Source organism: Crotalus tigris, unplaced genomic scaffold (assembly GCF_016545835.1).
Source record: "Crotalus tigris isolate CLP2741 ecotype Arizona unplaced genomic scaffold, ASM1654583v1 scf7180000018160.1183395, whole genome shotgun sequence".
Lineage (NCBI taxonomy): Eukaryota > Metazoa > Chordata > Lepidosauria > Squamata > Viperidae > Crotalus > Crotalus tigris.
The window spans coordinates 694,166-721,208 of record NW_024096855.1 but is presented as its reverse complement, the minus strand read 5'-3'; the positions used below and the strand labels follow the sequence as shown (position 1 = coordinate 721,208).

At 37.6% G+C, this 27,043-nt stretch overlaps 1 protein-coding gene across 2 annotated transcripts in view; it reads right to left on the bottom strand.

Moving 5' to 3' along the window:
• FAM120A (family with sequence similarity 120A) overlaps window positions 1-27,043 on the bottom strand; it is a 71,146-nt gene that overhangs the window by 23,946 nt on the left and 20,157 nt on the right. For both annotated transcript variants that reach the window (XM_039348573.1, XM_039348572.1), the window contains exons 4-7: window positions 4,233-4,361; window positions 3,823-3,919; window positions 2,034-2,131; window positions 1,623-1,903 (exon numbers count right to left, since the gene is read on the bottom strand). In XM_039348573.1, coding sequence (XP_039204507.1) covers window positions 1,623-1,903; window positions 2,034-2,131; window positions 3,823-3,919; window positions 4,233-4,361 — 605 coding nt within the window. The remainder of the gene's footprint in view (window positions 1-1,622; window positions 1,904-2,033; window positions 2,132-3,822; window positions 3,920-4,232; window positions 4,362-27,043) is intronic.

Here is a 27,043-nt window from a genome sequence, read left to right as displayed (position 1 = left end):
TGCGCTGGATCACAGGCAAGGATTCAACATCTTCTTTCTCCAGCCTCCCAGAGCTTGACTGTACTGCAGTATCCCAGCTAGCTTCCCTCACCCCTACAGTGCTCCTGCTCCCCTTACCTGGACTTCTGTTTGTTGCTTAGTGATCTGTATGTCTGGAGTTACAACAGCAATTAGGACTGCAAGAATTGCTGTCACTAAGCAATGTGTTCATGTGAGGATACATATTATGATCACATTGCCTAGCGACACAAATTCCTATTCTAATTGTGGCTGTAAATCAAGGATTACCTATACTCAAGTTTAAGTCAGCAGGTGAAATAGTATTTTCAGGACCATTCTTGGTATTTCGCACCCAAGCTGATGCCATGACAATGCCAGAAAAGTCCTTTTAATTTTTTTTTATTGATTTAAATATTGCTCTTTTAGAATGGCTCCTTTTACATATTTGCATGATTTGTTTGTATCATATTAATTTTCAGTAAAGTACTCTGAGAATATAGAGAGGGATGGATTATAAATATCTATAAAGAATTAAAGAAAGAAAAGACAAAAATAGTTTAAGAAGTCACAATTATGGATGCAAATAATCAAAAAAGCACTAGAAAGGATTTTCTCCCTTTGCTGAACCTATGTATGCCCAACACATGCACCTGTGGCAATTAATGAATGTTATTTGTTACTAACTTTATTAGTAAAAGCCAGAAACAATGCATGGAAACTAATCAAGGAGAGAAGTACCTGGGAATTAAGGAGAAACTTCCTAACAGTGACAACAAATTAACCGGTGGAACAGCTTACGTCTAGAAATTGGAAGTGCTTCATCACTGGAGGCTTTTAAGAAAAGACTGGACAGCCACCTGTCTGAAATGATAGGGTTTCCTGCTTGAGCAGGAGGGTTGGACTAGAGGACCTCCAACATCCCTTCCAGCTCTGTTCTAATTGACTGATTAACTTATTTTGATTAGTACAGAGCAAACTATGGTATGTCACCATTACTCTGAAATTTGCTTCCAATCTTCTGAAGGCTTTAGTTTAATATTGTTTTTGTCACAGTTTAAAGCTTTTGACACCTCAACCAGTTAAGAGCAAAATATTCTTTTAAAATATATAAAATATTTCACAAAGACTATATAATTTTTCAGTAATAGGACCAGGATAAAATATTTTGCTGAGGCAACTAGGAAAATGCCACTTTTAAAAATTATCCTCCTTTTCTTAATTAAAAGAGATCTCCATATGCAAAATTGTTGCATAAATATAGATTAATCTATAACAGAGGGATCTCACAGAAATAGATGGGCACAGTGTGATCTTGCACACTTTATTCTGTCTTACCGATCTCAGCATGATCGTCAAAAGTCTCTTTCAAGCCAAAGGGCACATGTCAAAGATCACCTAATAAAGCAATTCTCATTCTATTTCCATCAAGTTCTTCAGCTCCTACTATTCCCCCAAGATACCTCTTCTACTCTTTAATATTTTTCATGCTGAAGGTCTGCTGAGGAGACAGCTTGGAAGTTTTCCACAAAAGAGTTATTTGGCAAGATCTGGATCCATCTTAACAAATGTGAGGCCAAGAGCAGGTTTTTTAGCCAATCCTACTGTCTTTTGTTGTTACTTACTTCACAGCACCTCCGTTCCCTTCATCGTTATCTGAGGAAGATGACGTAGAAGAGGCAGGAAAGTATGTTGAATCAACATGATTGGGGCTCCCACTCTGAGCTGGGTTTATTGGAGAGGATCGTTCATATAATGGAGTATGTTTTCCTTCATGAGGAATGTTGCTGTAATTCTGCTCAGAAATATTTTTTCCACTTGTGTCCAATGAGATGGCTGGTTCTGACAGACTATAAGGATATGGGCTCTGACCCTGGGCGTTACCATGACTAGAGATAGGCTGGGCCTAAAAGAAAATATAAATTAGGCCATGTTTTCTTAAAGTTGTGCATATTGCCCACACGCATATACATGCATCATGAGTTCCAACAGCAGAAGGATTATATAGCAGAAAGGGGACGGGGGAATGTACTTGCCGCTTGCTTTGCTTGCAGGGCGGATTGTGGAATGTTAAGCATCTGAGGAGACACATATGGTGGCACTATACCCGGCATTCCCAATTGATTTGGTCTGCCTGTTTGGGGGATTGGGGGGGAAACAAAAATATGTTTTTCTCTTACATGAAGTATGGTTCAACGTAAATCTGGATGATTATTTAATATGAAAACAAAAGAACAAAGTCATGATGTTAGGCATTTATTTTATGTTTTTAATTCTGATCTGATTTATTAAAGTGATATTTCTTTTTTTCTACTTCAATTTCAGAGCTTTTGTCAATTTCTGTTTCATTACTGCCTCTTTCAGGAGAGATTTTGTATGCTGACTGGCAGTTTTCTAGCAATCTCATGTTTTTTCCAAAACACTCTCCTTTTCTCTTTACGTAATAGATCTAGTCCCACCATTTTAGCCTCCACTGTTTGCATTTTTTCCCCAGTAGAAAAGAAGTGTACAGGTATTGCATCTGATTCTGTTTTTTTTAAAACTAGACGCAGAAATAGAAACATAAAATCTAGGGAGTTTATTATAGCAGTAAACAATTCATAACTTTCTTGAGTTGAATAACATTCTCTTATGGTGGTCAGAAATCAAGATTTAAAATGACAAAGAATAAAGCACATGAAGACGACCTCCTTTTACATACCATGATCAAGCAGGTTTTTTTTATAGCTACTGATGTTTTTGTTTTTAACTAATCCACTAAAGCTGAAAAAATAGGTCTCACTCCAAAGAAAATAAACAGATTGTTCTTCCAGTATTCAGTTCAAGACAGAGTTCCCCAACGTTTCTGGCTTTGCAGACTGGTGGGAGGGGGGGGAAGAGGGGATGGTTCTGCACAAGCGGTTGGCAAGCGTGCATGCAGCTCCATGTGTGAGCGGCGTGCACGTGCATCTGTCGCTCACACGAATGGACTGCACGTGCTTGCCCACTGCTGAAGCAAGTGAGGATGCACATGTGCACATGCTCATCGGCCATTACCGCGGCCTGGTTGCAATCCCACATAGTCCACTAGTGGGCAGTGGCCCACAGATTGGGGACCCCTGATTTAAGAGATACAGAAGACAATTCATCCAACAAACCAACATTGCATCCTTTGTCATGGTGACTTAACTCAGAATATGCTAAATAAATAAATCTCAGAATAACCAGACTTTGTGAAGTAGGAAGACAAATGTCAAAATATCTACTAGCTTTGGGGAATAAGTTTCAGTGACTACAAATTGAATTGTTAACTGAAGTAAGATCATCAACCAATGCAAACTGACATTTACTCATTTGTTCTAGTTTTGTGTTTCTATTTTTTTTTAAAAAAAACGTATTCTACTAATGCAATTAATAGTAAAAGCTCTAGCTTTAGATTTTTGTATGGTTATATGGAATAAAAAATGTTCTGTCTTGATTAATAACAGAGTTCATTCTGAATCCACATAAAATTGTTTGCGTTCCTTTGCTTTGTGTTGAGGTACTACACTGACCAGTGAGGCCAATATGGCTGCTTTTTCATACATACACTTCAAATACAAATATATACTGCATTTCACACTATTACTACATTTAAAATACTAGTAAAGGTCAACTAGCTGACAGGATTAGTGTGGTATAACTTATACCTTCTGTATTATTTTACATGTCATAAGATAATATTTCTCAATTTTAGACTGATCACTAGAAATCGGGGTTCTAATACATCTTCAAGTTGCCTGGTTGAAGAAACAGTTCATATTTAACCAAAATCCTTCAATAACTTACATGAGTATAAGAACTTACCTAGATAATGTGGTGGATGAAATGGCATAGGTTTATTAGTTGCTGAATAATATGCAACTGCTCTCTTAAATCGTTTAACTTTGTCATCTGTTCTAGACTAAAAGAATGTTAAAATTAACATTTATTAAAATTAAATACACAAATGAACTATCATCAGTCCTACCAGCATTACTATACAGTTAAAAACTTTTTGCAATTGTTTAAAGGCAATCAGCCAAGCTAAGGGTTTCTTTTATGAACAAGTAATAAAGCAATTTTTTTTCTAAATTTTGATCATCTGTAGCAATTCTCACAAAGAGAAAAATAAAACACAAGTAAAAATAAAAGCCATATTCATGTAATGCAATTCACAAGTACCACAACATATTCTTCAAGCTCATACCCGTGAACTTTTATTCTTTTTTTTTTACCTGTGAATGGTGAAAAACATCTTTAGCTATGGCATCCAAATCAGAGGTGTCTTGAATATTACGGACATAGTCAGCTACAGCTTTGATCACTACATCACAAGGTGGTAAAACTAACTGGTGTGCTCGTACCTAGAAACACAAACACATATTAGAATCGTCCTTCTCACACTCACATTTACAACAAGCAATGGGGTTTGAATTAAATTCCACTGTAAAATATGCTAACAAGGAGTTATATTGACAACTTTAATATATAATAAATAAATCATTTGAGATATTTCTGCAATATTTTTTTAAAATGAAAGCAAATTATATTGTTGCTATTCTTTTGATTTGGCAGATGTGAAGCATGTTTCTATATTCATAGTAATAATTTGATAATTAAGTGGCAGCTATTGAAGTATTTCCATAAGGGATATGTGAGCATAATCAAGTGGAGCCACATTTTAAAACTTGATGGCAATGAACAAAAAGACAGTTAATGGAAAAAGAGCAATATGAAAGTTTGCAAACCAGATAAAATCAATGCTTTAAAAAAATGATTTTAACATTTCAATTATACAGTATCTTGTTTAAAGTTACTTCACTTAAAATGGAGTTAAAATATACAGAGAGCACATTAATATCTAAATATCTTTTAATTTCAGCCAATTACAAAGAGCTATTAAAAGCTACTTTTCTTTTAAAGAAGAGGCACAAAGACACAGGGAACATCTAATTTCTACAGACAAAAATATAAATGGCACAATAAGCCACATGAAAATGTGCAGGTAGTCCTCGTATTGTGACAATTGGAAAAGGAATTTCTGTTGTAAACTGGTACAGTCATAAAGCAAAATGTCACATGACTGCACTGACTTCTGAGGGCAATCCTGGCTTTTCCTTTTGTGGTCATTCACTCAGATTTGCAAGTAGTTAAGTGAACACCCACCCGTTCTTGACTTGGTCCCTCTTAGCCTTGCCTGAGCCTCAGTACAATAAAGGATTGTACTGTAAGCCGCCCAGAGTTACCCTGTGGTAAAATGGGTGGCCAATACATTTGATAAATAAATAAAATAAATAAATAAAAACACTGTCTTCAGCTCCCTCCACCCCAACTCCCCATCTCTGCCTTTTTGGCCATTTTGCATTATTGCCTTGTGCACAGGTTGTTAAGTCCATTTTTTTCAGCATCATGATAATATCAAACAGTCACTGAACAATTAGCTGTTAAGTCAAGGATTACCTGTATTACTAACAGTGGACTTCCTTGCTGATTTATTAAGACTTCCTTGTACTATAGTACAATTCACTTATGAGAGTGAATTTTTCCTCTTATCTGACTTACAATCTTCATCTTTACATTTTAACTATCAAATTATAACTTTCCAAGACAATTTTTCATTGCCTCTCGTAGAAATGCTATTTTCCTACTAATTGCTTCTGAAAGTTCTGGATACTAAATAGTTGGATCCTATGAATGTTTTCCTATAAAACAACTGTCTCACTTTCTTTAACAAGCATGTAATTACAGATTTTTTTAATAGTTTCAAGTAAATATAAGGCAAATCAAAGCAAATCTAATTCTACAGTTCCTGCAGATATATGACCAAAGATTTTAGTACGTATTCCTAAATTCCATTATTTCATTTCAAACAAACATTTTAACAGATTTTAGCAACTGGAGTATGCATATTTGTTCAGGAAATATATTAATTACCTAATGAAAACCTGAATTTAAAATTGAGAAAGATACTCATACTATTTGTAAATGTAAAAATTTAAATATTAAAATTCATAAAATGTTCTCAACACTTTCAGAGAGACAATGGAATACTAATTCTTACATGTATACACATGCACACATATGTCCAATATAATTATTTTGACCAAAAAAGTTATTCTTATTTCAATAATCTACAAATGTAAACCTTATAGCAAATTATTTCAATAGCTGCTGGCAAAATATGTAAATCAGAATGAAATTTAGTATAGAAAAGTGTTTCATATTTAAGGATGTATTAAATAAATATATTACCTACATTTCTGATTTTAACACACTACACATTTTATAAAATTTCATTGGCCTATGCATAATTTTTATTATTTAAAAACAGGAAAAAATAGAAGCGTAAGGTTGCATTCCTACACATTTACCTGGTAGAGTAAAAAGTTTCACTGAAATTAGTGAGCAGATATGTAGGATTGTACAGGCAGTCCTTGACTTACAACAGTTCATTTAGTGACCATTCAAAGTTAAAATGGAATTGAAAAAAGTGACTTAACTGTTTTTCACAATACTTTACAGCATCCCCATGACCAAATTCAGATGTTTGGCAACTGGTTCATATTTATGGCCCTTACTGTGTCCCAAGGCATGTGATAACCATTTGCAACCTTTTGACAAGCAAAGTCAATGGGAAAGCCAGATTCACTTAACAACTGGGTTACTAACTTATCAACTGCAATGATTCACTTAACAATTGTGGCAAGAATGGTTGTAAAATGGGGCAAAACTCACTTAACAAACATTTCACTTAAAACAGAAATTTTGGGCTCAATTGTGGTCGTAAGTCAAGGACTACCTGTATTATAAGTTTTTAAAAAATCAAATCCATAGATTACTATGTGCCAGAATAAGTAAGGACAAACACAAACACACACATTCATCTGATAATCCCGAACTTGCATTTATTGCTGTTTTCTCACAGCTGGTTATTATTTTACCTAATAATAAATAATCTTATTTGTATGTTAATAACAGCCTTTTGTAGTAATGGCTGCAAAAATTTGGGGAAGAGAGAGAAATGTGATTCACAATTTTAACCTAGCAACTCCAATACTTATCTGATAATTTTATTAAACTGTGGGGAATGGATCAGAAAAAGCAAACCCATCATAATTAGATTCTGCAAATGATGTAATTTATTTGTACAAATATAATTGATATTTTGCGTCCAAACTGTCTTTTAGGAAAGATGTCCGTCAACCAAATTTTTTTCCAAGTTATTGTAAAATAAAAGGAATGCATTTAAACTTTTTTAAAATTTCAGATATAAAACAATGGAGATATACTGTAAAACATCATTACTGGAGGACTCTCCACTGAATGACTTGTGGTGGGTGGTGACTAAGGAGGCAGAATTCTTAAAGGCACCCAGATGATCATTATTTGAATGACAGGCAAGGGCCATTCTAGTATTCCAGGCCTGAAATAAATATAGTTATTGTTTTCCATAGTTGTTAGTATTACATTTTTAGTGCAGTGTTTTTTATTTTGCTAAACTGTTCAAAAGAAAATTGCCAAGTGACCAATAAATTTATAATTAAATAAAAGGAGGCAAACCTTGTTTTCCAAGGTACAGCTTTAATGTCTGATTATTTCTATTGCCTAACATCATAAATTCTATATGCTTTTTTCCCCTAGAAAACATTTTACCTAATTTCATAACAAGCATATTAAATTTAGGACTGCAATGAAATCTTTTTGTAGACATCTGAAGCATTGTATTTCTGCACCAAATCAAATTTTAAGAGACAAAAAAAATGAAAAGTGAGAGTTTTACCCAGTATGACATTTGTAAAAAATATTTTAAAAATCAAGGCACAGCAATATTACTTTTACATTCAGGTTGTTTTAATGTAAGTTTTAATAACCCTATTAATGGCTTAACCCCAGTCACTAGAAGCCAGACCAAATGAAAACATCTTACAATGCTTCCATGAACTTTAGCAAGTCTCCAAGGGAAGAACGTTCGTAACTGGCTGAGCAGCCACCAAGAATGCCTTTCTCTGCATCTCTGACATATGGATTCTGCACAGAGATGGTACAGTGAGGGGAGAGCTTAAGTTAATAGTATAGATGAGGGATAGGCAACCCCATTTCCCACCAAAAACAAAACACTGGGAGCCACAAAAATCCTTTTTTACCTTTGATATACCTATCTCTATCTCTCTATCTATCTATCTATTTTCTGAGGTTTTCGCGGGTGTTTGTATGTAGGTCTTTGGTTGTTCGGGTTTTCTCCCGCGTAAAATTGGAAGTGTCTTGGCGACGTTTCGACGAAGTCCCATTCGTCATCTTCAGGCTGGTGTTTTCAGCTTCGTGCTTCGAGCAGCAATGTGTGGTCTTAGCTGTTTCTTCCTTTTAACTGCCAGTGGGGGTATGAACCCCCAGCCAATCAGAGCACAGCCAACCCCCCAGCCAATCAGAGCACAGCCAAGCCCCTAACCAATCAGAACACACCTCCACCCAATCAGAACACAGCCAAGCTCCCACCCAATCAGTTCATACCCCCATTGGCAGTTAAAAGGAAGAAACAGCTAAGACCACACATTGCTGCTTGAAGCACGAAGCTGAAAACACCAGCCTGAAGAAGACGAATGGGACTTCGTCGAAACGTCGCCAAGACACTTCCAATTTTACGTGGGAGAAAACCCGAACAACCAAAGACCGACCGACCTACCTACCTACCTACCTACCTACCTATCTCACGATCACCAGGAGCTTCCGACATCGTCAGGGTTATAACCAGTTAACAGAAATGCCTTAAATAAGGTTAACTATTAACTGTTAACCGCGGTCTAGGAGCCAGGCGCAAACGTTAGTTAACCTTATTTAAGGCATTTCTATTAACTGTTATATATGTATGTATGTATGTATGTATGTATGTATGTATGTGTGCATACACACACACACACACACACACACACAGGTCTTTGGTTATTCGGGTTTTCTCCTGCATAAAATTGGAAGTGTCTTGGCGACGTTTCGACGAAGTCCCATTCGTCATCTTCAGGCTGGTGTTTTCAGCTTCGTGCTTCGAGGAGCAATTGCTGTTTTCAGCTTCGTGCTTGCTCCTCGAAGCACCAAGCTGAAAACACCAGCCTAAAGATGATGAATGGGACTTCGTCGAAACGTCGCCAAGACACCTCCAATTTTACGCGGGAGAAAACCCGAATAACCAAAGACCTACATACACAGACACAGACACAGACACAGACACACGTACATATACATATACATATACATATACATATACATATACATATATATATATATATATATATATATATATATATATATATATATATATAAAATAAATAATATGCGACCACCAGGAGAATTTAAGTAAGAAAAATACTTTACTAAAAACTGCCAAGCTTTCGTTGGGAACTCCCAACATCGTCAGGGATAAAAGGCCAGTTAACAAGGATAACCGGCCCCAGCCGGTCAATTTGTGTTCCAGATGTTTCTTTAGTGTTACGTTCTCTTCTGTCATTCTTTTGAATCTTCCTACCTGCCCCTTCATTATCAATTTTGGGATTTATTAACACCTTTGTATCCTCCTCCCCTCCAATGGTATTTACTCCCATTACATCCTTCCTTCTGCTACGGGTCTCATTAAGCAATTTACACCCATTAGAACACGGACTGCTGCCTTCTGTACCAGCTGAACAAGTTCAGCAACAGTCTTATGTGGTTGCTCATAGTCCAATGATACATTCTTTCAATGGAAAAAGTCTACACTTTTAATCTTTAATTGAGGTCTTGTGATAATATCTCCTTAACCCCTTGGAAAACTATAGCTTAACGCTATGATTTATAGCAGGCAAGTTATTTTTTTTAGTATTCAAAGGCACCAGCATTTACATTTCCTCTTTGTAAAGCAAATGCTCATGTCATGAAGCCAACTGGGTGACCATGGGCCAGTCACTCTTCCCCAGTCCAAATCATCTCACAGGATTATTGTTGTAGGGAAAATAAGAGGAAGGTGTGTTGGAAATGTTTGCTATCTTATTTGGAAAAATAAAAAAGGCAGGATACAAATACATAAATACGTATGGTAACTGGTTTTCAGAAAAATGGTCTAGATTAATAAAATGATTCTTTATTAAAGCACCTGTATACTGCTTAAAGCTAGCATGACCTCTAATATATTTATATGCCTCCCTGGAGTACAAATTGTGTAGCCTTAGCACTAACGTAGTCTGTAACAGCACTTTCTGAACATCTTTAAATTTCATATGCAAGGTATCAAAATATTGTTGCATGACTACTTCAGCAGCATGTGATTTGCATCACAAATACCAGTGAAAAGGACTGAAATTAGAATTAATAAAACAAATGTACTATATATTATAGTCATAACAAACTGAACAGTGATGCCCTTTTTTTTTAAACAAAGGAGAGTTGGGGAGAGAGAAGACATGAATGGTATAATGCTAGAGAAGACTGATTACAGGAATACAGAGGTATCATCCTGTACAGCGGTAGAGTACATCCTTCAATATAAAACAATATAAAATGTCTTCCAAAAATAATAATTCAGCTGTTGCAGCATTATGCAAAAAAGATAGAAGTTGGAAGGGACCTTGGAGGTCTTCTAGTCCAACCCCCTGCTCAGGCAGGAAACCCTATACCATTTCGGACAAAAGGCTGTCCAGTCTCTTCTTAAAAACTTCCAGTGTTGGAGCATTCACTGCTTCTGGAGGCAGGTTGTTCCACTGATTAATTGTTCTAACTGTCAGGAAATTTCTCCTTAGTTCTAGGTTGCTTCTCTCCTTGATTAGTTTCCATCTGTTGTTTCTTATCTTGCCTTCAGGCACTTTGGAAAATAGCTTGACTCCCTCTTCTTTATGGCAGCCCCTGAGATATGGGAACACTGCTATCATGTCCTCCCTCGTCCTTCTCTTCATTACACTACACATACCCAATTCCAGCAACTGTTCCTTATATGTTTTAGCCTCCAGTCACCTAATCATCTTTTCTGCTCTTCTCTGTATTATTTCTAGACTGAGTTTCAACATCTTTTTTACACTGTGGTGACCAAAACTGGATGCAGTATTCCAAGTGTGGCCTTACCAAGGCATTGTAAAGTGGTATTAATTCTTCACGTGATCTTGATTCTATCCCTCTGTTAATGCAGCCTAGCACTGTGTTGGCTTTTTTGGCAGCTGCAGCACACTGCTGGCTCATATTTAAGTGACTGTCCACTAGAAGGCACCAAGATCCCTCTCAGTTACTACTATGGAGCAAGGTACCACCTATACTATACTTGTACATTTGGTTTTTCTTGCCTAAATGTAGAACCATACTTTTTTTCACCATTGAATTTCATTTTCTTAGATAGCGCCCAATGTTCAAGTCTGTCCAGATCCTCCTGTATCTTAAGCCTGTCTTCTGGAGTGTTGGCTATTCCTGCCAGCTTGGTGTCGTCTGCAAATTTGATGAGTTCCCCATCTATCCCTTCATCCAAATCGTTGATGAAGATGTTTAAAAGCACTAGGCCCAGAACAGAGCTCTGGAGCACCCCACTACACACTTCCCTCCATGTAGATGCAGTTCCATTGAGGACCAGATGCTGAGTACGGCCGGTCAGCCAGCTACGAATCCATCTGGTGGTGATGCTGTCTAATCCACATTTTTCTATCTTATCAAGTAGTAGGTTGTGATCTACTTTATCAAATGCTTTACTGAAGTCCAAGTAAATTATATCCACAGCACTAATTTTGTCACTTGGTCAAAGAATGCAATAAGATTTGTCTGGCATGATCTGTTTTTGACAAACCCGTGTTGGCTTTTAGTAATGACTTTGTTTGCCTCTAGGTGTTCGCTGATTATCTTTTCCAGAATCTTCCCAGGTATTGAGGTCAGGCTGATAGGTCTGTAATTTCCTGTGTCCTTTTTCTCCCCTTTTTTGAAGATGGGAACTACATCAGCTCTTTTCCAGTCCTCAGGTAGTTCCCCAGTGCTCCAGGATCTTTGAAAAATATAGTTCAGTGGTTCTGAGATCACATCTGCCAGTGTAATCCATCTGGTCCTGATGATCGTCTAGGCTGGACAGGTGCTCACTTACCATTTTCTTGCCTATCTTAACTTGTGTTTCTAATCTGTTTTTTATGGTACTGTTTTTGATAGGTTGGACTGTTTTTTCCCTTTGTGTAAAGACAGTTGCAAAAAAATGAGTTAAATAGTTCTGCTTTCTCCGTTGCTTGTCACCTTCTTGCCACTTTCCCCCACTAATGGACCAATCATGTCCTTAACTTTTTTCTTGTTTTTTACATGTTGAAAGAAGGTTTTTTTGTTATTTTTGACTTTGGTCGCAAGCCTTAGTTCATTTTGAGCCTTAGCTTTCCTCACTTCATCTTTTCAGCCACGGGCTATTTGCTGATATTCTGCCTTAGTTATGTGTCCCTCTTTCCATTTTTTCTACTTGTCTTTTTTATCTTTCAATTTATCAGTTCTTTATGCAGCCATGCTGGTTTCTTTTGAGAGCTGTTATTTTTCTTTTTTATTGGTATTGTGCCAGATTGGGCTTTTCTTGTCTCACTTTTCAAAATTTCCCAAGCTTCTTGAGTTGTTTTCCCCTTGAGGATTCTCATCCATGGAATCCTTCCCAAGCTTTAAGTTTATTGAAATTAGCTCTCTTAAAGTCCATTACTCTACTCTGACTGTGTTCTATTGCTTGTGCTTCCAGAATGTTGAATTCCAATATTGCATGATCACTTCTCCCTAAGGTTCCTGTGGCTTCAACACCTTCTATCATTTCATCTCTGTTAGTGAGAATTAGATCCAAAATGACTAATCCCCTAGTTACCTTCTCCACTTTTTGGGAGACAAAGTTGTCTGCTAGGTTTCAGGAATCTGTTTGATCTTCCACTTGGTGCAGAGTTTGTCTCCCAATTGATGTCAGGGTAATTAAAGTCCCCCATTACTATTGGGATGTGCTTCCTATCTTAGTTAGCTGACAAGCAAAAAGTTCATCTATTTCATGTTTGGTTGGGTGGCCTATAGTGTACACCTATGGCAATGTCATTCCTCCCCCCCTTTTATATTGACCCAAATGCATTCAAGACAGTTTTCATCATTGTTGTGCTCTATTTCTGTAGAGATGTAGTTATTTCTTATATAGAGAGCAACTCCAACTACTCTTTTGTTTGGTCTGTTTCTTTTAAATAATCTGTGTGTTCCATTTGTGGATTTCATCCCGCCATGTTTCCGTAATGGCAATATTATATCTGCCCTCATTTACCTGAATTTCTAGTTCACCCTGTTTACTGTTCATACTCTGCGCATTGGTGTATAGACATTTGAGTCCTTTATGACTGACTCTGTGTTTACTTTCTACATAACCTGTGTGGTGCCTGAGTTCCCCTATTTTCTTTACCACCTGTTTGGTTAATGCACTTTGTGTGGCACTTGCTATTAAAAGCTTGATTTTGCTTGACAGCAATGTTGATATTCTCGCCCACACACATATCTATGTTATTGATAGCCTATAATGTTTAGATTGCTGGGACAGGGTTTTTCTGTATCAATTAACTCACTGTCCCTGTTGTTTAAATATTCCTTCAGAAAATCTGTGAATTTATTGCCAAGTAACTCAGTCCTTCTTCGATGGATGCAAACCATCTCTTTTGTACATTTTTTCATTGGACCAGCTACAGACACTGTGACTTATATAACCAAATCCTTCCCCTTTACACCACTCCTTTAGCCATATATTGAATTCTGCTATATGCTGGCCTTTTCCATTTTGCTCCTTATACACTGGTAAAACCTCTGAAAAGGTAAACCTATCTGCACAGTAAGTACATCTTTTGGGGACAGATTGTTAGTGCCAAGATGTACAATAGCATCCACATCACACTTACTGGCGTTCTTGACTATTTTAAAAATACGCTTCTTGTCTCTACTGGCAGTAGCACCTGGAAGACATCTAACCTCTTCTGAAACCTCTGTATCCTTTCCTAAATTTACATCCCTTATAACTGAATCACCAACCAGAAGGTGGCTTCTGTTTTTGGATGCCTTTCTCTTCTTGCATGACTGATGTGTAATACCTGATTCGCACTTCTCCCTGTCAAAAACAAAGATGCCTATGTATAGTGCAGCGTGCTGCTATGAGTGAAATAATTTTAATTATTTTATTAGGAAATACCATTTCTTCCTATAAGAGAAACTCAATACTACACACAAATATAGCTTAGAGTTTCACCATCATACCCTACACTTTCATCCTATACTTCTTTGTAGGATACTTATAATTCCATATATAAGGCATTTCTAATTAATCCTGCTAGATGTTTTGATAAATGACAGTCTTCAAATATTCCTTCCTTAAGTAACATCTTGTTGTTGTTACTTGCGAAGTCGTGTCCGACCCATCGCGACCCCATGGACAACGTTCCTCCAGGTCTTCCTGTCCTCTACCATCTTCTGGAGTCCATTCAAATTCACACCTACTGCTTCAGTGACTCCATCCAGCCATCTCATTCTCTGTCGTCCCCTTCTTCTATTGCCCTCAATCTTTCCCAGCATTAGGCCCTTCTCCAGTGAGTCCTTCCTTCTCATTAGGTGGCCAAAGTACTTGAGTTTCAACTTCAGGATCTGGCCTTCTAAAGAGCAGTCGGGGTTGATCTCTTCTAGGAAAGTAACATCTTAAGCAGCTATTATTTTCACCATTTTCACAGTTACCAAGGCAAATACAGAAATCTATTCAGAACCTACTAAACTCTTGGTATTAAACTAACACTTTTTCAACATACTACTATTACTGAATAAATATATTTATTCTTGGTCTTTCCACATTCAACTGATTTCTCATCCACCTCCCTTTTCTCATGATTTGAAAACATGTATGCAAGTTATATCTATTTGCACATTAGATCTATTTAGTTCTCTTGATATTTATTTCAGTCCTAAAAATCTAGTTTTTATTTACAGAGGTGGAAGCCAGTAACCAAACATTGTTAGAAAATATCTTGTACAAGTGCTACTTTAGTTATATAAAACCAGAAGAGGGCACTCTTGAAACCAATGGGAAGGAAGGAAGGAAGAAATGAATGAATGAATGAATGAATGAAGTCATTTTCAATCTGGTGTTAAAATGCAATACAAAGTTGTTTCTTCCTTTGAGAAGTTACAAATAAAAAGAACATGAAACTACAGTATTTGCAAATGAAGATGATTCTCAAATAGATTAAAGATACTAGATTTTCTCATTCCTCACATACCATATACTTTATCAGCAGCATTTACTTTACATGACTTCACTTCAACACCTGCATAAAATTCTGTTTCCAGAATTATTATAATTTTGGCAATATATACATTAAAAGAAAAGAAAGAAGATTTCTTTCTCCCATATCTGGGCTGACAGGGTGTTCATTCAAGGTAAAAATCTCCTCCCCCTGTCTCTCTCCTGGTAGCTAACAAAGTGGGAGAGAACCCGTGGCTTAGAGGTTATAACATCTGCCTAACATGCAGATAGCCCAGGTTCGAATCTCAGAAGAGTAAGTTTGGCTGATGAGGGTTAAAGGAACCCGAAATAGCTATACCATTCTCTCTTTATTCTTTGTTAGCAAAACCTAAAACCTAAAAATACATTATATACTATGTAGGTCTGTCTGAGCTGAATTGTCAATCTTGATCCTGGTTGCCATATGTTCACCTGAAAACAGTATTGAAGAAGCGTATTCAGGGACCCTTTCTTGTGTTAATTTCCATATAATCTAGGATTCTGAAACAAATTCCAGCTAACATATGACCAAACCCATCACAAATATTTTTTGTGCAGATATCCATGTAATTTCGTGAAATTATGGTTGCCTGGCTGCTTTGCTCAATCATTATGTGATGTATCCATGAAATTATTGCATGGGCAGTGGGTAAAATAGCATGAATACGTGAAGCTCTTATTGAAAATTTTAAAAGTATTTGGAGAATTTACTCTATCAAGGCACAAAGAGAAAATATCTGCTGTGAACTCCACGTAAGTGTCAGGAAGGACATCCAACCACTAAATGCTCAGCTCCATTCAGATGCCCTGATTCCACCCTGATACAGGGTCATAAAAAGAAAAAGAATGGAGAATTTACTTTAAAAAAGCTCATATAAATGTCATGAACAGAGAGATTTATGGAAATATGACTAATTTTAATAAGACTGTTTAGTAATGGCATTCGTAATTTTAGTAATTTGATGTTAACAACAATTATTTCAATTACCTGGGGGCCCCACTGACATTAGAACAAAAAAAATAGGGCATAATAGTTAAAATTTATTTAAAATACATAATTAATAAATATAATTGTAGATGCTATTTTAAGTTTTGATAGAAAATTCTGCAACATTATGTATTAGAAATATAGATTTTTTTACAAATAAAATATTTACAAAAATTTACAAATAAAATATTCACCAATGTTACATTTTTTTCTACACCAATGATCTCCAGATATCTTAGATTCAAACTTCCAATTTCTGTAGCTATAATGGTCCAGGAAGGAACAGCCATTGCTAATTTGAGAAAATAATAGTTGACTAGACAGATATAGGAGTACAGCTAGTCCTTGACTTATGACTGTTTATTTAACAATAGTTGAAATTATAATGGTCATGGAAAGTGACTTATGATCTTTCCTTGATGTTATGATTGTTGTACCACCCCCTTGGTCAGGTGGTTGCAATTTTGTAATTTGGTTGCCATTCACATTTACAATGGTTGGAGCATCTTGCAGTCAGGTGATGATAATCTGCAATTTTCCCAGCTGGCTTCCAACAAGCAAAGTCAGTTCAGGAGGATTTGCTTAATGACTATGTGGTTCATTTAATGTCAGGCCCAAGGCCAAAAAGAACACAGCAAAATCCAGTTGAGTCTAGCCTTTTATTTGCTTATACCAGGCATGTCAAACTGCCGGCCCATGGGCCGGATGCGTCATACCGACACCATGCCCACCTCATTGCCAGCAATGGGGGAAAAGTCGTGATACATTGTGCAACATCACATGAAGTCGTGAGTTTGACATGCCTGGCTTATACCTAATGGACAGAATATTGCCAAACTAAAGCTATAACCTTCAAATCTACTATAAATATCCTGAGAGATTCTAGGGGACCGGTTACATGGTGAGAGGTTTTTCCGCAGATTGGAGAGGGTGTGATTTTGTGTGCAGCCTGCATCCCACGGATGGGGCTTTGCTTGTTTGTGCAGCCCAGTTGTTGGCATGCTGCAGCCCAGTGCCAGTCCATGGACCGGGGTTGGGGACCCCTGTTCTAGAATATGGCTGCCTTGAAGCACTTACCCCCTCCATCTATTTTGGTACTACACAGTCTCCTTAATCTGGACCTCTCTCTGAGAAAATTCTGTGTTGCACAAACTCCTATCTACTGATTGTCCAGGTACACATATTATCACATTTAACAACTGTGTGATTTAATGACATGGTAAAATTGGTAATAAGATTGGATCTGCTCACATGATAACTTGCTTTGTGACAGCACTGACATATAACAGAAATTCCAGTCCTATTGTAGTCGTAAATCGAGGAATACTTGTACTGTGCTTATTTGTTTGATACCTGATAAAAATATTATAAAATATATTTAAATAATAATTTAAATTTATTCCAACTATAGTCAGATATGCTTCAGAAATGTAGTCTTTTCAATTCTAACCGATTCATTGCCTCAAAAATGTACAAAACTTATGAAAATAACTCCATCTTTTAAAAAAGAAATATTAACATTATGTTGGAAATCAGAATGTAAAAATAAAGTAAATTAAAATGACCTTTAAAACACCTATAATTCTAGTGCGAGAGGAGGAGGTGGGGGGGGGAGAGAAACCTAGGAGCAAAAATCTTACCTGAAAAGCAAAGGGAACACCAGAATCCATTTAGAAAGCTAGGTGGCAAGGCAACCGCTATTCACCCTTAAGAAAAGAATTCTCCGTAGAAAATAGCCTACTGTAAGATTGCATTTTAAACAGCTTAGTGTGGCTATAAAACTATTCAGTTGCTCCAGCATAAAGTTAATGTCCAGAGGGGGAAAAATGCCTGTTAGTAATTATAGTTGCCAGCATATGGTAATCAGAATCTTGCCTTATGCAAGGAGAAAGGACCCCAAATTACCTACTAGTGGTTGAAAGTTGCTATATAAGAATGTGATGAATCACACAGCAATTTTTAAAGAAAACAGCAACCTTCTCTGCTTCCATCTTCGCCATGTTAGAAAAATAGATAAAGATTTATGACCAAGCATTTAATCCAGGAAGTTACATTAGATAAGAAATTGGTTTTCCTTAAGAAAGCAATTCTACTTCCCATTTTCCAACTGCATATGTTACAAGCTGTTGTGTTTATTTATTTGTAAAATTTATTAGCCACCCATCTTACTATAAGATAACTTTGAACAGTTTACAATATTAAAAATTAAAACTGTACAAAACCCAATAATATAAATACTATAAAATCCTGATAATTAACCTAGTTAAAAGATAGGTTAATCTAGTTAAAAGAATCATGAGAAGACAGGGTGGAATTGTTAGTCTATCAACCACCTGCTCCATTGAAGCTGCAAGTCAACTGGCAGAGCCAGATCTTCAAGCTCCTAAGGAAGTCAAAGGATTGGAGCCAATCTCCGGGGGAGGGGGAAAAATGTTCCAAAGGGCCAGCATAATGGCAGAGAAAAAAGGACTTCTCCTGGACCCCACCAGTTGGAATACCCTGGCCGATGGGGCCTACAGTATTCCTCCTCTGCTGGCATAGGTGAGACAGGCCATTCTCATGGTCCCTCAAGTACCCTGGACTCATGCATGAAGTGCTTTAAAGTTGATTACCAACACCCTGAACTGCAGCTGGAAGCAAACTAATTTAAATTTAAATTTAAAATTATAAATGCGGTCTTTTTAAAATCCAGATGGCAAAATTTTAGAATCTTCGATCATAACCACACCAAGTGGAAATTATGGGAATCTGTGACCATTTATGAACTATAACAAAAGTCAATTATTAGGGTTATTGAAGTACTATAGTGTCACTTCCCTGAACTGACTGGTTTAGTCTAAAGGAGCCAACTGATGACTCAGTTTATTTTTTGGTAAAAACTAGATAATAGGTAAATATTAAGAGTCTACAATAGCAATCACTTTCTAAAGGGAAAATCAAATTTATAGATTGTAAGATTATGGCTGAAGGGTATGGGAGTGTTTGGACTTTTAGCATTTTTTTACATTTATATTGGTACTGTAGGAGATTAACTCCAAGCTGCAAATTTTAAATTATTGCATTGTCCTGTGGCTGAAACTGAAGCAACCAGTATCTTGATGAACCAGAGAGCACTTGGACAAATGACATATAAAGTCAAAACTAAGAATTATATATTACTTGTACAAAGACTGCTTTGTATTGCCATAAGTAGCATCAGAGTAACTGTGCATTTAATTCTACTGTTCTATTGAATTGAACTGTTCAAACTAAAGAATGTTTTGCATTTTAAATCACTGCAAATCTTATTCTCACCTAGTCTCATGGAAAGATTTATTTAATTAATCAATTTATATGCCCCTTCATCTCAAAAATGCTACTTTGGAAAGCTATATCAAAACTTTTTTTTTTAAAGCAAAGATTAAAACAACAAGGGTCAATGATAAAGAATCTAACAAAACAGTAGACAGAAATCTATCAACAAGCCATCTAACCTTCCAACCCCCAGGAACTGGAATACATTCAGGTTTTCACCGTTTAATGAAAGTCATGGCCAACCTGATCTCTGGTGTGTGTGTGGGTGTGTATCCGTGTGTGTGTGTGTGTGTGTCTTTCAGACGTTGGAAGGATAGGTACTTTGATAGACACACTTCCAAGTTCTCTAAAGATGACATTAATTAAAGGGACCCTTCTGGTGTGTCCCTTCTAATGAACCTAGTGGGACAAATACAAACAACTGGAGAGAGATGCTCCAGAAATAACTTGATCTTATGACATGGAGAGCTTCATACTTGACAACTAGCGCCTTTAATTCCATCCAGAAGTACATTTGGAGCTAGCGCAGCTCATAGAAGGGGCGTTGTCTTACCTGAACGCCTTTTCTCAGCAGGATGATGTAGAGTCCAATGGATGGGTTCTATGACAGCCTTCCTGCCCGGCAGACTGGGTAAAAACTTTGGCCACACCCCTCCTTTGGGCGTGACCCCAGTTTTGACTTAGGCGAGAAACTTTGTTGGAATTAATACTGTAGCTCTTTATCCTATACCTGCCTAGACCTAATACCTGGGTGGGCTTGGACTCTACATCATCCTGCTGAGAAAAGGCGTTCAGGTAAGACAACGCCCCTTCTCCAGCAGGATGGCTGTAGAGTCCAATGGATGGGACATACCAAAGCCCTCATGTCCCCCTGGGAGGGAATGTCTAGGCCACCGAATCCTGAGCAGATACGACTTGCTGTAGTACTCTTCTACCAAAGGCAGCATCTGCTGCGGCAAAGGAGTCTAAACGGTAATGCCGAATGAAGACAGAAGGCGAAGACCACGTTGCAGCTTTGCAAATTTCTTCCACCGACGCTTGTGTCAACCACGCCGCAGATGTAGCTGCGCTCCGTGTTGAATGGGCAGTCACATGTGTGGGTACTGGAAGTTCCTGCGCGACGTAGGCTTGAGCTATACAGGCTCTGATCCACCTACCTATGGTAGAAGATGACACCTTCTTTCCCATAGTTGATGGTTGAAAGGAGACAAATAATGCCTCCGTCTTGCGGAAGGACGAAGTGCGTTTCATGTAGAAACACAGCGCTCTACGCACGTCCAGCTTGTGCCATCTATGCTCAAGCCTATGTTTGGGTTTTGGGCAGAAATCAGGAAGAGTCAGTTCCTGAGATCTGTGGAAGATGCTGTTTACCTTCGGAATGAAAGCCGGATCTGGTCTAAGAACGACCTTGTCCTTGGAGAAGGTACAAAGATCCTTCCTCACTGACAGTGCCGCTAGTTCTGAAATTCTCCTTGCTGAAGTAATTGCCACAAGAAAAGCTACCTTCAGTGATAGGTGATGAAGAGAACATGATTCAAGAGGCTCAAAGGGTGCTGATGTCAAGGCTAGAAGAACTTTAGGTAAGTTCCAAGACGGGTACCTGTGTATGACAGGAGGTTTTGTGTTGGCCGCCCCTTTTAAAAAGGCGCTAATCGCTGGATGCTGCGCTAGGGAGGTTAAGTTGTCACAGGAAAGTACAGTTGAGAGGGCCGGTACCTGTCTGCGAATAGTGTTGACTGATAGGCCCTTGTTAAGACCCTCCAAGAGATAATCTAGGATATTGGGGATGGATACTGCGGCTGGATCTAGGCGAAGAGGGGCGCACCACCTGCAGAAACCTTTCCATGCAGCATCGTAAATCCTGTTTGTGGAAGATCGTCGTGATGCTTGTATGATCGATATCACCCTGCCAAGTAGGATTGTTTGGCTAAACTCTGCCGCTCAAATGCCAAACGGCTAGTTGTAGCCACTGGGGATCTGGGTGCAAAAACTTGCCCTGGCTGAGACTTACTCTGTCCGGGGGAATCCTCCATGGGGGTGATATCGAAAGGTCCACGAGGTCGGCAAACCTCTGGAGAAGAACCTGGGAGAATCTCTCAATTTCTGTCATGTTTAATTCCCCTTTTTTATTAACTAGAGGAAGACACATTGATATTAATAGTAGTAGACTGGAAAGAAATCTCTCAAGATTTCTTTAGAGTCTCTATATCTCCACAGATTTAGAATCTGCAAGGATTTCTTTAGAGTCCAATTCAAGGTGTCGGTTTTAATCTTTAAAGTCCTTCATGGCATGAGACCAGGTTATTTGAGGGACGATCACTCCCTCATTACATCAACTCATCCCATTAGATCTGGCAGAGAAGAAATCTTGCAAACCCCCTCTGTTAGTGTTACCCTTGGTGGATCCCAAAAGGCGGGCGCTTTTTACTATTGCGCTCACCATATGAAACATTCTGCCCAATTCACTCCAAAGTCAGGTAAGCTCCAACATTAATATCACTCAAGATTATGTCAACAAGAGTCATATAACTAACATACATATATATATACATACATACATACATACATACATACATACACACACACACACACACATACACACATATAACATCAACATTAAAATACATCATACACCCATTCTTAGATGGCTCCACTGTGGTTGATATTTTTATGCTTTTCATGTGGTTTGTATATTTTAATTTCGTATAGCATTTTTCATTTTTCTATTGAATGAGTGTTTTTATGTTTGTTGTTTTACTGATTGTTGTACACCACCCAGAATTGTGTGCTATGTGATGGGTGGCTATACATGATTAATAAATAAATATTTAAAATAAATAAAATAAAGACCATCTGCTTCCAAATAGTCTTTTTATAGTCAGAGAAGTAGAACCTGGAACCATAATTTTCAGTTATTAACTCACCCACAAGACTGCAAAGCATTAAGAAATTTGTGGTAGGTTTTAAACAAGGTAAAGAAGATTGAAGCCTTTCCCATTACGATCACACCTATAGTCCTAGTGAGGCAACAAAAGGTAACTGTTTATTTTATATGCTCAACTTGAGCACTTTCCAAAGCTATTAACTTAAAGTTATAGGGCCAGAGAGACACTGACACCAGCTGCTTGGAGAAGATCTGAGCAAAATAGCCTACCAATAGCACTTAGACTCCATAGTGCTTTGCAGCATTCTCTGGGCGGTTTATAATGTAAGTATTATTTGCATATTATCCCCAATAATCTGAGTCCTCATTTTACCGACCCTGGAAGGATGAAAAGCTGTGTCAACCTTGAGCCCTGTCAGAATCGAACTCCAGGTTGTGGGTAGAATTTGCCTGAAATACTGCACTTTAACCGCGGTACCACCCGACTCATTTGTTTGAAATGAATGAAACAAAGATAATTTGTTTCATTATAAATGTGATAGACAATTATGTGGCTGCACACACAGTTTTCATATTACTTTTCAAAAGAGTGGAACTGGGAAAGGACAGACCGCCTGAGCAGGTTCTAAACCCCTGTGCTCCTTCCTCCCATTCCCTTCTTGGCTCTCCTCATCAAGGTGACCTAGCTGCCAATCAAATAGCACTGTTAAGAAGGAGGCCAAAAGGAAGAAAAAGATGGCTACCTGGGAACTCTGCCACCCTAGGTTTCATGCTAACAGCCTAAATAAACAGAGCCAAAGGCTAAGAGGCAAAGTAAAGAGACAAGTTAAAAGTAGTCAGCCCTCATTAGAAGAGGCAATAAGCAGAAAGCAGGAAACAGGCATTTGCTCCTTTCCATCATAGCTGGCCTTCAAGCCATTTCCTTCATATGGAGTAAAGATTGCAAAGAAGAGGTGAAAAATCAAGGAGCCCAGCCAGTAACAAAAGACAAAAGATGAAGAAAAAGTAAAGACTTTGACAGCAAAAATATAAAAGTTTTATTAAGATTCATTTCTACACTAGTCTTTAACTTATTTTTATTTGTAAGCTTTTTTTATAAAATAAGATCCCCCCCCCATCCCCAGCTATTGAGAGGATACAAAACTCTAATCAATTATCCAAATTCCAGTTCTTTCTGTTTATTAGGTAAGTAGGTAGGTAGGTAGGAAGGAAGGAAGAACATGAACCACAAGCTCCATGTTACATTTTAATAAACTAAATGCTATGTGGCCCATCAGACCTGATATTGTAAGAATGATATCTGCTTAAAATTATGATTAGCACTCTCTTTAGGAATAACAGTAGTCAAGTTTTCTTCAAGCCTTTCCTGATGAGGTTTGAAAGACAGTTTGGTCTAGTGGTTTAAGGCGCTAGGCTTTCTAGTCCCATCTTAGGCATGAAAGCCACTTGGTGACTTTGGACCGGTCACTCTCTGTCAGCCCAACTCAACTCACAGGGTTGTTGTGGGGAAAATAGGAGGAGGAAGGAGTGTTAGATATGTTCACCACCTTGAGTTATTTATATATATAAAAAGACAAGTATGTATGTTTGTATGCATATTGCCCAGACTCTCTAAATAGTGAAAGGAGCAGCATGTAAACATAATAAATAAAACAGATAAGTTGCTTGGATTTTCTTCTACCTAGACCCACCTTTGCACAATCAAATAAAGTACAGGTGGTCCTCACCTTATGACCACAGCTGATCCCAAAATGTCCATTGCTAAGCAAGACAGTTGTTAAGTGCATTTTTCTCTATTTAATGCCTTTTCTTGTCATAGTTGTTAGGTCAATCACTACAGTTAAGTTAGTAAAATGGTTGTTAAATGAATTAGCTTCCCCATTAACTCTGCTTGTCAGAAGGTTGCAAAAGATGATCATGTGACCCCTGGACACTTCAACTGTCATACATACACACCAGTTGCCAAGTGTCTGAATTTTGACACATGATAACACGGAAGCTGTAATGGTCTTAAGTGTGAAAAACGGTCATAGGTCCCTTTTTCAGTGCCGTTGTAATTTGGAACGGTCACTAAACAAATGGTATAAGGCAAGGACTACCGGAGCCAGGACTTTTTGCAAGGTCATTTGGGATTATTTGGAGGATGTGGATTAAATACAGATTGTCTGTGATGTACAACCACAATTGAACTCAAGATTTCTGTTAAGTGAGACATTTGTTAAGTGAGTTTTGCCCCGTTTATGACTTTTCTTGTCTCAGTTGTTAGGTGAATCACTGCAGTTGATAAGTTAGTAACCCGATTGTTAAGGGAATCCGGCTTCCCCATTGACTCTGCTTGTCAGAAGGGTGCAAAGGATGATCTCACAACATTGAGACACAGCAATGGTGGTAAGTAGGAACCAGTTGCCAAGCACCTGAATTTCAATCACATGATCATGGGAATGCTGCAAAGGTCGTAACTGTAAAAAATTGTCATAAGTCACTTTTTTCAGTGCCATTGTAAAATTGAATAGTCACTAAATGAACTTATAGTTGGAGACTACCTGTAATAGATAGGGTTCCTTTTGGAATGATTTTTACTACCTGTGGGCCATATTCATCCCTTGTTACCTCAAAACTGGATTAGCATAACTGTATCTATTTAGAAATGTCTTTAAATATTATCTAGAAGCTGGTTCAAAATACAACAGATCGCACTGGCATTAAGTGAAATAAAAGCCATTTAATACCAATATTATGGAAGTTGTACCAGTTGCCACTGGACAGTCACTTCTTCTCAGCATTAATTAGGATCACAAGCCAGCTAACAAACAAAAGCTCTTGTCCCATAATTCTGTGATAGCCTTGCCCTAAGAACTAAGCAAGTATAATGCAAAAACAGTACTGATTGCTATATAGTTTTCAAATACAATTCAAGTTATTGGTGATGATGATGACTTACAAAGCTCTGTGTGGTTTGGGACAAGGTTCCCAAAGGATCACTGCAAATGCAATCTATCTGTCCTGCTAGGCCAATTTCAGGAATGCTGTAGGTCTCCTCTATGAAAGATCAGTGGGTATGATTGGAAGCTATCTTTCTCAGTGGTATCTCTGCCATTCTGGAACAATCCTCATGAAGACAGCCAGATGTCATCTAATTTCTACACTGAAACATAAAGCACCTGGCTTTTTCTACAAGCAGTTGGAACTGAGTAATATATATGTTAATTCTGTCATGAGTGTCATGTTTATAATGATAAGATTATACATTTTTTATTCTTCTATTTTATTTACATGGGCTGCTCAGTCAAAAAAACATACAAATTATGTAAGAAAGACAAATTATATTATGAAGTTGCTTTTATAGAATGGTGTTACGGTTGACAAACACTATACATACAGTATATTACAACCTTCAACAACAACAACAACAACAACAACAATAAGTTGGAAGTCATGACCTTGGAGGTCATCTAGTCCAACCCCCTGCTCAGACAGGAAATCCTATACCATTTCAGACAAATGGCTATAGTAGGAGTTTAAACAAAAATTTAAGAAACTTCAAAACCACAAGCCAATTGCAGTCTTGTTAACCCAGTGATTCTCAACCTGTGGGTCGGGACCCCATTTGGGGTCGAACGACCATTTCACGGGGGTCGCCAAACAACGCAGTCCGCCATTTCCCCCCCTTTTCCTTAGCTGTGCTACTCCCTTTTATTCTATTGGCTTTTGAAAGCCCATAGAATAGACTCTCTTGAATAGAGTCTAATTCTATTGGCTTTCAAAAGCCAATAGGAATTGTCCAGGCTGTCTCTGCCCTGCTGAGCCCGCCAAAAGTTCCATTCTGCAAACGGTGCTGCACCAGTTGAGTAGTCCTCGACTTACGACCGGTTGAGTAGTCCTCGACTTACGACCTGTTGGGGGTCGCGGCATTAAAAAGGTTGAGAACCACTGTGTTAACCAAAGAAGAATCTTAAACAATTTCTGAGTATAGAAATATCTACATTCCCCACATTGGTACAACTTTCCAAATCTTGTGTAATTCATTAAATCTACAGTTCTTTTTCAAGTGTCACTTTTTAAAGTTTTAAACCAATGTGGAAGAAATCTCACAAATATCAAAGTGAATAACTAATAGCATAATCCTGAAAAATAATAAAAAGTAACATAGGCAGAATTCCTAAAGCATGGCATGAAAAAGACAAATTATCTTTGTTCAATCCAGATATGTATATATCTTTTTAAAAGCAGTGCTTATGTTAAGCAATACCATATTTCAAATATGAATATGTCCACTCCTATCACTCTCTAATAGTTCCGTATCTTCACTATAAATTTTATTAGAAAAAGGGGCTCATACTGAAAACATGAATAAATAGACTATGGGCAGTAAGATTGAAAATATCTCTCATATCAAGAATTGTGATCACTGTGTCTTATCTCAGATATTTATGAAAGTTTACTTCCAGCAAAAATTAAAAGAAAAAAAATTAAACTGCTAAGTAAGAAAAAAAAAATCTGGAGGCTGCCAATGGTGGGGACCTTTGGCTAAATTGATGTGCCTGAATCTTGTATTTGCTGAGTAACGAAGTATATTACTATGAAAACGGGGTCTTGGAGAAAGACCTTTAATTTTTCATAACAGCAACTGAAGGTTCAGATT